At 47.1% G+C, this 13236-nt stretch overlaps 4 protein-coding genes across 4 annotated transcripts; 1 reads left to right on the plus strand and 3 right to left on the minus strand.

Moving 5' to 3' along the window:
- Positions 1-337: 337 nt before the first annotated feature.
- Positions 338-4271, minus strand: ASPVEDRAFT_122010 (exportin CRM1; the record flags this gene model as incomplete). The annotated part of the gene is made up of 11 exons (XM_040805945.1): positions 338-578; positions 636-807; positions 864-1242; positions 1314-1543; positions 1681-2151; positions 2199-2970; positions 3075-3787; positions 3847-3918; positions 3972-4044; positions 4106-4135; positions 4206-4271. 11 exons carry the CDS (start codon positions 4269-4271, stop codon positions 338-340), a joined length of 3219 nt encoding a protein of 1072 aa, XP_040663475.1.
- Positions 4272-6368: 2097 nt separating this feature from the next.
- ASPVEDRAFT_306886 (uncharacterized protein) lies at positions 6369-9222 on the plus strand. The gene is made up of 2 exons (XM_040810375.1): positions 6369-7666; positions 7736-9222. The coding sequence occupies exons 1-2, from the start codon at positions 6829-6831 to the stop codon at positions 8947-8949; spliced, it is 2052 nt and encodes a 683-aa protein (XP_040663476.1). The 5' UTR covers positions 6369-6828; the 3' UTR covers positions 8950-9222.
- A 272-nt stretch (positions 9223-9494) lies between these two features.
- ASPVEDRAFT_122148 (porphobilinogen synthase HEM2) lies at positions 9495-10702 on the minus strand (the record flags this gene model as incomplete). Its single annotated transcript, XM_040805955.1, has 2 exons — positions 9495-10397; positions 10484-10702. 2 exons carry the CDS (start codon positions 10700-10702, stop codon positions 9495-9497), a joined length of 1122 nt encoding a protein of 373 aa, XP_040663477.1.
- A 322-nt stretch (positions 10703-11024) lies between these two features.
- Positions 11025-12889, minus strand: ASPVEDRAFT_184775 (uncharacterized protein). Its single transcript, XM_040808930.1, has one exon. The coding sequence runs from the start codon at positions 12688-12690 to the stop codon at positions 11311-11313; it is 1380 nt and encodes a 459-aa protein (XP_040663478.1). The 5' UTR covers positions 12691-12889; the 3' UTR covers positions 11025-11310.
- Between the last annotated feature and the right edge of the window lie 347 nt (positions 12890-13236).

Below are 13236 nucleotides of genomic sequence, written 5' to 3' on the forward strand. Positions count from 1 at the left end.
ACGAGCGACTTATGGAGGCTCACAGAAGTAGCAGCATACGAGAATTGTATGTCAGGCAACCAACTCGCTGCCATTGTAGGTTTGAGGGAGATCGAATATCAGATATTCGCCTTTCATGGGAACTCGACTCCAAAAAAAGGGGTACATTGGAGGGACGGTTAACAGGCCAAGACACATTCTGAAATACGCAGAAGAAGGACTTGGTCATCTCTCATACTTACAGCCCATAGAAAGACCAGCCATCCAGCCAATCCTCATTGGTGAAAGACTTATAGCTCCCCAAACTCATGTTTGCCGATGAAGCTAAATTAGTCTCGGGTTTCAGTTCCTTGTCGAGTCATAGCTCGTCGTCATGGTCCATCTCTGACGGCTTCAGCAGCCCTCCAACCCTCATTGCACGATCACGTTCCGCAGCCTTCGCGTCCTTCAGGGCCTGTTCTCGTTCTTCCGCATAAAGTTCAGCATTGTCACCGACAAACTCTTTCAACGAGATCAGAAAATCGCGCAAGTGTGTCTTGAACTTGTTGAAGTCGTCGTTCAAAGTAAACAAACCAATGATGAATTGTTTAATTTGGATTCTAGCTGAGCGTTAGAACAGGCGGTATTGATCGAAAGACGAATGGTTTAGAACTTACTCCTGAAGGTTCTTGAAAGCAGTCTGTAAAAGATCGGCTACGTATTTCTGAAGAAAATCTCTATTTGAGGTCCCGATAGGTGCTTGTTCAGGGGTGTAGATAGGATCCTGTATTTTGCCGGCTTCTATAAAGTAGAACATTCGCGAGAGCAACCCAGCCTGAGACTTGAATCCTATGGAAGAGTTAGTGATGTTAAATTACTTGTGATCTGAAGGTAAGAATGCGTACCCGCTTTATGGTCACTGTCGGTGAGAACGAAAAATACATCCTGCAAGATTGGGATGTAAAATTGACGGAAGAAGATGTTTGCCGTTTGTACGTCAGTCTCAGCCATATTGTTCATAAGTTCAAGACACATCGTGAGACCAGTGTTTTCAACTTCACGGTTATCGTGCTTGCTTGCCCACATGCAAGAATCGATGACAAATTTGAACTGCGTGGCGTCTAGTTTAAGCAAGGCGGGAAAACAGTGGAGGTTAATCGCTTGCAATAATTTGAAAAATTGGATCCTGTGATCGGGGAACTCGTGGAAGTCCTTGTTGATCATCTCCAATGTACACTCAAAAACACTCTCCATAATCAAAGGCACCTTATCCTCCATCAGGTTCTAAAAAGGTCAGCATGTATTATAAGCATTTCGAAACTCGAGGTAGGGATGATTTCCGCCAGGTAACTTACGTGCAACTTTTGGATGACTGTCGTCATGACACTCAAGACCTCGGCTTCGCGCGCGTTTGGTACGTTCCGGTTATAATCCACTAGGACAGCTTCAAGGAGCGGTGGAACAATATTCGCGTTGACCATCTCCATGTCGTCTGCTTTCTGAACGTACGTATCGATAAGTTTCAGGATTTCCCTCTTGATAGTCCGAAGACCTCTGACTTTTGGTGTTTTTGTCGCAATATCCCCTAAGGAAACGATCAGGCCCCGTTAAGTTCAAGATTCGGAAAGACACGGACATTAATGCTAAAGGAGAGGTGACTCCGTGTCTTGCCGAGGAAAAGGAGGATGGGGACTTCTGGTTTCTGGTTTTTGTGAAACTTACCATCACGCGCTACAGCTTCATTTATGAGCTGACTGGAGGCCCGAAACATGTTCAACATGTCATGATATATGCGGCCTAGTTGGGAGTAGAAATAAGTACCAACAGAAGAGCAAGCAGCGACATTGGTCTTCATTATGTTTCCAACAATCTTAATGGTTTCCCCATCCTGGAGGATAGAAGGATCTTGGTTGGCTTGTGCGATGATAGTGTCCCAGGCAGAGTTGGGCAATGACATCAAATTTTCGATCAATCGGTCCTGGAGACCCTTCTGCCCTTGGGCTGATATCATGTGTCCACAGGCCTCGTAAAAAGTGTGGACCTGTTGGGGTGAAAGATCACAGGTGATTTTGCGCATATTGCGGACGATTTCTTCAATGAAAGCTTCATTTTCTCCTGGTTGTAGCGCAACGAAGTGCCTTCTACATTTGTTGGCGATCTTGATGAACGTGTCGCAGGCCATATCCTGAACACCTTGGTGGGGTAAGCTTCAGGCTCTGGAACTAGGTTGAGTAGCTTACCTTCATGGGTCTCGTGCATGAATTCAAACAGCTTGTTAACAACTGTTTTAAGGAACTTCCAATGGGCCTTCAAAAACCGCGGATACTGCCCCACGATGTACATTATATTACTCGCCACGACAGCTTTATTGTCTTTCCCTCTCTTCATTTCTGTGAGGCCGAGGAGGTCTTTAATAACGGTAACAAGAAAACGCTTTTCGGTCTCTTCATTCATGGCTCCGGAGATTGAGCCAATTGCCCAGCAAAGGGTATTGCAATTTGCCCAAGACCATTCGGTCCCATCGACCTGTTTGGCCAGTTTCTCGATCATGATGTTCTCTGTATCGATGACGTCCAAATGAGTGAGATACACCAGGCACTCGCGGATTGTTTTGTACAGCTGGATTGTGTCGCTTTCCTTAACGAACTCGCGTATAATCTCACCCTCTTCGTTCTCAACGATTAGAACCTCTTCTGGCCGGACCATCTTTTCTATCATCACGGTGCGCAAACTGGACAGAACTTCTTCGTATTTGTGCTTGCGGAGGGGATAGTTCGCAAGAGTAGTTGGATGCGGGGCTCCTCCATTGGAAAGACCGCTCACGCCCATGTTCACCAAGGGGTTTATATCTGTAATTGGGAGTTGCTGCATCTCTTCATAAAGCTCTTGCACTAGTCTTGTCCAATATTCCAAACAGATTTTGAACACCTCCCTATCGTCAATCTGACTAATCCGAATAAGATAGAAGTGGGCATGCGTGAGATAATCCCGGTTTGGTAGTTTCTCAATAACCTAATTGGGTCGTCATCAGCACTTGCGTAATAACGAGCCTTGCTCTTGGAAAAAGGGAAAAGAAGGGGGGGGGATAAAAAAATAAAATAATAAATAAAACTTACGTTGAGATGCGCGCTAAAGAAGCTGCAAAGGAATAACGCCAGGTTAAGCACAAACTCTTGGTCTCTCGAGTTACTCTTTGCATAGGTCTGCTTCAAGTCCATGGACAACGGGATTATTTTTGATACTGTAGTTAGAGTCTCTGTGAACATGTGAACAAGTCTTTCATCATAGTTGTAGGGGTGCCCAATTTGTAGACCACCAATCTCTGTGAGGCATTTAAGGGTCACATTACGAAACTCGGGCACGTCCAAAAATCGCGTCAGGAGAGTATTTATGACCGGCGTCTCAAAGATATACCCAAGAGGGATCCAGTTCAAGAATCGCAGAAGCGTCTCTAGTGTCGCTTTGACTAGGCTCGGTTGGTTTGCGGTATTGAGAACTTCAGAGCACAGCTGGAAAATTGACGAGAATTCCTGTGTCATAGATGTCTTCAGGTTCCTTGCTTTCACGGATGTCATCTGATCCTGAGAAAAATCAAACACTTCTTCGGATAACAGCCGAAGGATAGCCATGTTGTTTTCGCAGATGGAGAGGCTTGTGTGACAGGATGAGACTATTTCGTTGATAAAGGTTGGCCAGTTGTGCGGCCACTCTTGTTTCAATATGGAAACGAGGACTAAGTTAAGCTTGTTCAGGAACGCCCGTTCGCTTCTTAGCTTTTCCTCGGATTTCGAGTTCTCGATTATAAAATTAACGATGAAATTGCGGATTCCTTCGACAATTCGGATCAGACATGGGATTCCAAAGTGATTTTTCTTCTGCTACACTCACCTAGGCATTGTTCCCGCGGTAGAACCTTCCATCGTGTCATGATTACATCGTCGAGAACTTGGAGCGCAAGGTCTAAAACTATTAGCGGTGTAGTCGTTAATTGGGGCTTGGGTGCAATCGCCCACATTTAGTCTGTGGGTATTGCGACTCTTGAAGTATATTTCCCACAATCAACCAGGCATCCGGATTTTGTTTAAACTACGGGATAAATCAAGTCAGGCGTATTCTCCCTCTGCGTCACAATTGCAACATAACTTACTTCGGTCAGAGTCTGCTGGGCTTGCTTTTGCTTCACGACGCGAATCCTAAGGTCAACAATCGAGCCTCTGCAGTTCGATTATTCAATCGGAAAAACCTACCAGGTCACCTTTGCCCTCGTAAAATGCCTGGACAGTGGTGTCCAACTCCTGTATGGAGACAGACATGCCGTCGCGGGATTCAGAGTAGAAGAGCGCGTTTTCAGTGGAAGTTCGATGGGTGCAACGAAAATAATGGAATATCTAGCGACCCCTAATGCAGAGAACAGAAAAACAAAAAGAAAAGAACAAAAAAACCCCTAAAATAAGAAGGGGGGAGAGAGGGAGACAAAAGAAAGAGAGAGAGAGAAAGAAGAAAAAACTCCAAAGAGTTGCTCAGTGTTTACGGCATGCGTTGTATGACGATGGGTTGGCACGTTTAATTGTTTGGCGGGGTAAAAGCTTCTTTGGAGGGGTTTGTCTGCGGTTACGCACAAGGGGGCCTGAGAGGAAAGTGAAGAAGTGTGGTGTAGAGGTCGCACCAGGAACTGAGAAAGAAAAGTGGGGGAGCTTTGGTTGCGAGTCTGAGGTATGAGGAAGACTGCGGGATCTGATGCTCTCAAGGAAGAATCGCTCCTGAGGGACTTAGACCTCTGGCGGTGAGCTGTGTGGGTGAGATCTCAGTGATACATTTCTTAGTCAGCGACCAATTCGCGGACAGCTTCCTGAAGCTGGAGCTGGAACTTCTGCTCGGGTTTGATGCTCAAATAACAAAAATATAAAAATTAATGGTGCCAGCTAGTTTTATACGCTTTGGTCCCAACGATATGTATGTGTACCAGGTAATAACACCAGCTTACTTGAGTTCTCTCCGTGTTATGCGCATGGTATTCAAACCTGTGCTATTCCAGCGCAATAGTATTATTTTTTCATCTGGCTAGGCTTAATATAGTTCTGCAGGAAGCTGCTCATCTTACTCCACTGTTCCCAAACGTGGATTGTTTACAGCGCACGGAGTAGTCTACACCAGTTCAAGTTGCTGCTTCCAGTATGGCTGTGCGATACTATCGAAGGCCCCAGGGCCCAGGCAGATCCCTTCAATCTAGGTTGAATTCATGTTGTTTTTTTGAGCAGGTCAGTTTCCGAGTACCAAAAAGTCAAGGTGTCTACAGATAATACGAAGCTCAGGTGACTGTTTGTATCAATAATAGATATGTATGCTCGGGTTCAGTAGTATTGGGCATCGTGGTGATGGTGTATTATCACTGGCGGCTGAGCCATTTTAAAATGCCACATTAATAGGTGTGATCATTACGTATTTATCTTTGTTTTTTAAGGAAAATCAGTTTCTTGCCTGCCTCGTGTCAAGGCTCAAGCTGCCGCCGATAATCTCTGGGGGGGCTGTGAGATGCACGATGGATCCATGAGAACCGCAACCTCGCGCCAATGGCGACGAAGTTTTGATGGGGAAGGGGGTGACAGCCAATGTGCATCTTGTTCCAGTGTTTCCACCCGCCGCTGTCCCGCGCTTCCCTGGCGGTAGACTGCACAACGGCGTGGGAAGAGAGCGTCTGACCCTCCCTTTCGTGGTGGCGTATCGCCTGAGCGCGACGCCGCCCAATCCCAAGGCTGCGCCCATCCGAACGTGTTCCAAGTGTTCCTTGAAAAGATGATGGAGCCACTCTCCTGCGCGCGGTCACGGTCGATCGCGCGCCAACTAACCCAAGTTTAGTTCTCGTCAGCCAGCTGGCAGCCGCATCTCTCCATCTTGCTTGGTCCGTTGGGCAACGACCCCTGGTCCAAACTCTGGCAGGAACTCTCTTCATTTTTCTTTTTCTCCTCCCTTTCTGGCTGGAAGGGGGCGGGGCCCTCTGCTACTGACTGGTTACTATTGGATCTTTCTGCAAAGCGTCAAACGCGGAGTCTTTTCTCACGATCACTGCCATCTGCAGGCGGCAATGGTATCTGATAATTAATATTCTCATCCTGTTACGCTACTCGCTGAAACATTACTATCGCTTATTCTTCCTCCCTCGTCTCCCAAGACAGACTTTCTTATTTCCCCTCGTATCTCTCATAAGCCCCTTTCTCGTCTCATCCTTTAGCTTTGAGTTTCCAGCCCTGGGTGTGCCACATCTCCCTGACGAGACGCACCGTCAGCCCCAGTCGGCCCTCGCTCTCATCTACACTCAGTGGCCATAACCCTTCCTGGTGACAAACCACCAGGCTTTAACCCCGGGGTGCACGAGACACTCCGTATCCAATTCATTCGTCTTAGCTCTGGCGCCCCGCGCTCCACGCCCCTACCAACGGCCTGCTGGCACACTACACTCCACGGCGGATACTGAGCAACTCTTTAATTTAATTTTGGTTCGACCGTAAATTGCGACCCTGATACACCATCTTGAAATACTCTCCTCCTTGTCGGGATACCACAGCTTTTCGTCGGCTGTGCTGTGATTTGCGTCCCGCGCATACTTCCGAGTCTGTCATACATACTGTGTGGCGCGCGTCGCGGAGCCGGTTCAAATCCATCACTTGTCTTCCACACACTAGGTGACCTATGGGCGGTTAAAGGCGGTTCCAAAGCCGTGCCAGCATATACCCGTGTATCCAGCAAGTGCTTGAGGCTGGGGTTCGTTTGTTTTCAGTGGCAGGCTTCCTAGAAATATCCGGCTCGACAACGGGCGCCTCTTGGACCTTCATTCTGCATATCATTATAAGCACAATCGCGGCTTCATCAGTGATGAACGACCAGGAATCTGAAAAGGATTCTAGGGTAGATCATAGCCCCTCACGATTCACGGCCGTGAATGGGAGAGAAGCTCCAGTTGCAGTTACCACTTTTGGTGGCAGTTCAATCGACGGAGACGGTCGAGATTCCACTGAGGCCTGGCCTCCTGGTGGGTGCGACCCGTCTACTCACCAAGAAGAAAAATCAAAGGAGAATGGGAATCCCCGTAACGATATAGATGAACAACTGTCACAGCGTTCGACATCCCACGGTGCTTCTAATTCTATGAATCGCTCCAAACGGAAGAGATCAGAAACAGACGAGCAAGATGATGATCCATATCCACCATATCGCGCTCCGAGAAGCCCTGTCCAACCCACGGATGGTCCCGCAGAACACCACTCACAATCAGGCGTCCCCAATGGGATTATGAGCTCCCAAAGTGATACTGAATCCAAGAACACAACCCCTCAAAATCACACCAGGCTAGATGAGGGTGATAACAACCGGAAGCTCTCCACAAATTCCAATTGGCATGAATGTGATGCTCAACTTTTAAATCAAGCCCAGCGGACGCAGCAAATCGATGCTTCGGACGCCCAACTAGCGGAGGCACTTCAACGCGATGCGCAAGGGCCTGATATGGCCCAAAAGACCTGGGATAGCGTCAATCGCCCTATCGATGGTGCTATATCAAACGAACAGACGGCCGCACCTTTCCCCCAGGATCGTCCACAAAACCCCGTGCAAATTGCACCCAAAAGGAAGCGCGTCTTCAGCAATAGGACTAAAACAGGTTGCATGACTTGCCGAAGGCGAAAAAAAAAGTGCGATGAACAGCATCCAGCCTGTAAGTTTCGCAACCCCCCGTGTTTGGTTTTCTTCAAAACCGACATCTCACGGCTTATTCATACTGCAGGCAATAATTGTATTAGAGGAGGCTTCATCTGCGAAGGATATTCATCTCGAAGCACTTGGCAGAAGCCATCCACAACGAAAACACCGGTCCCACTACAATCAAAGGAGGGTTATCCGGATATTGGTGGACAGTATGTACACGACATCAACCAGCACGATCGACAGCAAAGCCTAGTAGAACCACTTGAACCGGGGAAAATGAGGCCTATAATTGTTGATGATGAAACCCGCGCCTCAACGCAGTTCAACACTACCAGTCCCACGGGGGTTGGTCCTAGCCGGGGCTCATGGTCAAAGCGAACTTGGCCAAATGCAAGCCACCCCAGTTATATTGCAGATTCCCTACCAAAATCTGATTTTCGGGAAGTACCTTCGATCCACGAATTGTCTCGTGATGGACACGCCAAAAGTGATTATCAACTCGTTCCGCCGATCAGGGAGCTTGCACATGGCGGCCATACGAAAACCAATGTCCCACTCTTCCAAGGCGGGATCGATCAGCGACCAGCACAGACTAACAGCATTGATACCAGCACTCCCCAAGCTCAAGCCCGAATGGCGTTGAGTATTGAGCACCAGTTGTCCGGCCGCGCTGTCTCTAGCGAGGAGACAGAAAAAGATAAAATGTTACGCGGCGACCTTTATAGGCCTTTCGATGTTCTCCTCGTGGAAGAAAGGGACCGATGTAGAGCTGCACTTTGGCGGTTCAATAATGCCTGCAATCCTGTTTCGGGGCTTAGCGCCAAGGAACAAAACCGTTTGCTTAAGGAAATATTGGTGCCTCAACCGTGTATCAACTCATCAGCCGTTGCATCACCAAGGCCTGCGGGCTCTATTGGTCAAGGTGCTGTGGTAGAAGCGCCTTTCCGTTGTCATTATGGATACAACATTCATATTGGCGAAGACGTGATGGTGTCTGAGAGCTGCCTCTTTGTCGATGATTTGCCTGTTAGTGTCGGCGCACACACATGGATTGGCCCAAGAGTGACAATTCTCACAACGATGGCTCATGCAAATATGCAGGAACGGAAAGGCTCGCAAAGCCGTTACCAAGGCCGACCCGTCACAATTGAAGAAGATTGCTATGTCGGTGCTGGTTGTACAATTTATCCTGGTGTCCGTCTGCGGCGTGGAGCATACGTTGCTCCTGGTGAAGTTGTTAAATCTGACATTGTTGCCTATGGTTTCCAAGGCTTGAAGCCAAGCTATATGTGACAGCCCTCCAACCCGCCGTGGGCGCGACTTTTTTTTTCAGCTTTGCTAGCTTGGCTTCTAATTGGCGTACGGTTGGGGTGTCCTTTATTTTCTCTTGTAATACCACAACAGTGTTGATTCGTTTTATCTTTGCGTTGCTTCCTTTTTTTTTGTTTTTTTGGGGGCTCAACTTTATATCTGACTGGTTCAGAACGGGCGAAAGCTGTCTTCATTTTACCCTTCGCAAGGTATTTTGGTTCTATTTCTACTTATTACATTTATACTCGGGTGCTCTGGTACTATATCCAGCAACCTTTCAGCATCATCCTGTTTCACAGTGGTAATATTCGCACACATACAGTCATTCCCCGCCTAGTTCTAACTACGGATGGGGCGCTAACAAATAGTATAGCGGAAACATTAACATTGGTGGAATGAAGTGCCATTATTAACAGTATCAATTAAACGCTTCACAATACACTGTAGGTGAGGAGAGAAGGTTTAAATTCATAATCAGCATTGAGTATTGCCAACCCATCCATCACATTGATTGAACCAAGTCGGGACTAGAGCCAATCTAGAAAATCAGGCACGAAATAGCTCACAATAATCCCGGCGCCAGCGCGTAATATTCCTTCTGTACTTTCAAAGGCCATCGATTTCAAGTCAAAGACTCCAGCCTTAGCTCCAGCATGTATCATCGCATATTCGCCACTGACTTGATATGCAGCAATTGGAATATCCTTTGCGAGGTCTCTTGCATCTCTTATAATATCCAAATAGCTGCTTGCGGGCTTTACCATGATGATATCTGCACCCTCGCCCATGTCTCTCTGAATGGCCCTCCGTGCAAGTCCGCGGCCACCGGGAGGGAGTTGATAGCACCTGCGATCCCCGAAGGAGGGGCAGGAACCGGCTGCATCACGAAATGGGCCATAGAGGCAACCACTAAACTTAGCACTGTATGACATAAGAAGCACACGGTGCGCCAGACCAGCTTCAATCAGTTTCAGTTTTATGGCTCGGACCCTCCCATCGTTCATATCGGAGGGGGCGACACAGTGCGCTCCAGCAGTAGCATAGGCCAAAGCAACATCCGAGATACGGTCAACGGATTGCGTATTATCGAGCGTGCCATCCTCACGTAATATCCCACAATGGCCATGAGACGTGTATTCACAAAGACATACATCAGTCACAATGTACAGGTCCGGAAAGCGTGACCGGAGAAGACGAATTGCTTGGACAACAGGGCCGGCAGGGTCATCCGCGGAGGTTCCCAACGCATCTTTAGCAGATGGGTGTAAGGGTACACCAAATAAAATAACGGATCGCAGTCCTTTAAGAACAAGCGGTTTTAAAAATGGTATTAAACGATTCAATCCTCGGCGATGCTGGTTAGGTAGTGACGGGATGGGCGTCTCTTCATCCGGATTGTCAGTAATGAAAAGAGGGTATATCAGCGACTCCTGAGTTGAAGTTAGGGCCAAGAGTCCAACAATGGTGTGGTAGGAATGGGACATTAGATGGTCCGGAGATATGGCATGTTACAAACCTTGGTCAATTGCCTCTCGGCTTGCCATGACCTACTGAGCGGGTGGCTGTAGCCCGAATGGAGCTGGCTTGAAATATCCCCAGATATACTGACACTCGTGGCAGTGGTACTCGTGTATGATCGAGCAGTGACCTGAGATCGTGCGTTCGAGGTCTGGGAATTCCGATCTTCATAGTTGTCCCTCAGTGCAAGGTCGGAAACCAGATTTGAGAAGGACATGATGGCAACAGCGTGTAGGTTGAATTAAGGTTATAGCGACCCCATACAAAGAGATACGATAGTGACTTGATTATCTGGGATTCTTGGGCGGGTACCGAGGGTGACAGTTTAAAGGGAGAATTGCGAGGTACGATTCATTTAAGTATCATTGTTCAAAAGAGCCGAGTGAATTGAAATTCGCGTACACTGATTGGACAAAGAGAAGGGGCCGAAGCCAAGGATGGTTACGGATCAGCTGGGCCGAACGAAGAATCTCAATAAATCAATCGGAGACACAAATAATGTCTTCTTTCTCTGCTCCAGATATAGGGAACAATGCTAGCTAATTTTCAAATACTAAACGGCAGATGTTGCCATTTTTCCTCGACAATTTATCTTACATGGGTCCTTCTCTTTAGTGAGTAAAGCGACTTGGTTTTATTGTATGGTCAAAAGCGTTGTCGCCATTAGGTCAGCGAAAACCAGTCACTCGCGATGAAGTGGATTCCTGTAACATGACATTATAAAGGTCACCTTTCCGGGGGACGTGGATATTCGTACTACTACGAAACCTGGAGTTCAGCATTTTACCAAAATGAGAAAGGCCCACCGGGTACCCCACGTTTGAGCTATATTAGATCTGGTAAAAGAATATTCACTAAACGCCTCCTCTCCTTCTGTACCCTCATCCAGCCTTTGTCCTGGGCGACTATCACTCTACCATCGATGCACACACGTCTCCATCTCTTGTCTGCCTCATGAAAGTCAATTCTAAATTCTTCGATTTCGGTGTACATGACTTCATCATCTTGAACGTGTTGGCCGTTCCGGTATGCCGCAGATAGCAGGGCCATTGCACGCTGGGGTTCCATCGGTCCGAAGCGGAGTATTCTTAGAGAGCCATCTAGAGCAGCCGACTCCGGGGATATCATAAAGTCCTTCTCGAGGTTTGACACTAAAGTTACAAGCACGTACATGTGTTTCTTGTGCTCTAGAATCTCTTCGTGGTTAAAATTGTGTTGGTCAACTCTTCGAGTCAGTGTAATCGTCCCGGAATACTTGTGAGTCTCGCTGCCATCTGGAGGGAAGAGGAGCTCTTCTGCAGCCATTTTGAATCTGTCTGCACCAAATTTGCGATATTCGACAGAGTCGCTATCAGCAACTAGCGAGGCATGGATGCCCCAGCTTGCAACGATGCCGCCATATATAGTTAGGGAGGGGTGTTCATCGATTAATGGAGGCTGGGCTGGGCCATCTTGGACGTAATTCGCACCATCTGAGAAGGTAGCAACAAAAACCGGAAGAGGACAAGGCTTTCCGCGGAGTAGTGCAATCAATGGAGCTTTGGGGTGAGTCACTAGTCCTGTGGAAGTTGCCAGCGCATTTCCGGTACCCTCCGGGACAAGTGCTATGTTCGGCATGGTACAAATGCCTTTTTGGGTGCCGTAAAACGAATCAATGATATCACCGATTCCGCCGTCTCCGGAGAGAAGAACGATTGTCTGGGGGACACCCGCTTCAGCTTGCGGGATGAACACTGAATGACACAATTCAGTTATGGTCTGGGGTGAATGCGTCTGATGGACTTCGTACTGCTCAACTCCAATCCAGTCAAAGAGTTGTTGCAACGTCTGGTTAAAATATATGTTCGCCGTCCCCCTTCCAGAGGCCGTGGAGATGATAATATGCAACTTAAGATCCCTATCCCTTGAATGATTGAGGTGGCTCGGTAAATCTGAAAGTAGGCGACCAGATAGCAGTTTAGATGGGGCGGATCTAAGAAGTACTCCTTCAACGTTCCATGTAGAATTGGGGGAACAGGCATTTTTCTGGATGAATAACATTGTGTACCCGTGTGCATATTTCCTGTTGTTGGGAATTAAACAAAGTATATCCTGGATTGGTACGAGTATTTGGCTCTTGGTGTTAGCATCACTGCACTCAACGCTGTCACCAGTGGTGGCACAATCGAACCAGGTTTGGCCCAAAGGGGTGGGCTGTTCTGACATGTTGCCTGCAAACAAATACTTTCCTGGCGCTGGTATGAATAGTATGGAGACTGTGTTGGTTTGTAAACTGCCAAGAATCGACAGTGCTGAGTGTAAGTGTTAGGTGCCGAGGATCTAGCAACTACTACCGGTAAGGAGATCTTCACCATATGGGGGGAATATGGATTTAACTAGTTATGCGGCTGGGTTTAGAATCTAGTAGATTACTTAGAGATTCTTTAAAAAAATCCTATAAACTGTAACTGACTAACTGTTATACACAGCCATGCATATGTACTACAGTACTAGACTATAAGATCCATTGTCATGGGATCTCGGCGGCACGGTAAAACACTACTAAATCATCTACTTATATATATACCAATAGCTACTAATTTATAATCCTATAGCTTAAGAGCTAGTAATCTTATTAAGTTATTATTATTACTTTAGATTATTATAATTATTTTATTGATTTATAAATTCTAGGAGATTAGAAGAAGTAAAAGTTAGTTAATATATAAGGCTATAATACTAATATAGCAGCTCTCTAAGAATTATAGAGAT

Source organism: Aspergillus versicolor (genome assembly GCF_001890125.1).
Source record: "Aspergillus versicolor CBS 583.65 unplaced genomic scaffold ASPVEscaffold_1, whole genome shotgun sequence".
Classification (NCBI taxonomy): domain Eukaryota; kingdom Fungi; phylum Ascomycota; class Eurotiomycetes; order Eurotiales; family Aspergillaceae; genus Aspergillus; species Aspergillus versicolor.

What these genes read in the sequence shown, in the direction of transcription:
- ASPVEDRAFT_306886 (XM_040810375.1), top strand. Translation starts at nt 6,829, where the DNA reads ATGAACGACCAGGAATCTGAAAAGGATTCTAGGGTAGATCATAGCCCC. An exon ending in CGATGAACAGCATCCAGCCT is followed by an intron (nt 7,667 to 7,735) that starts GTAAGTTTCGCA and finishes TTCATACTGCAG; the next exon opens with GCAATAATTGTATTAGAGGA.
- ASPVEDRAFT_184775 (XM_040808930.1), bottom strand. Translation starts at nt 12,690, where the DNA reads ATGTCAGAACAGCCCACCCCTTTGGGCCAAACCTGGTTCGATTGTGCC.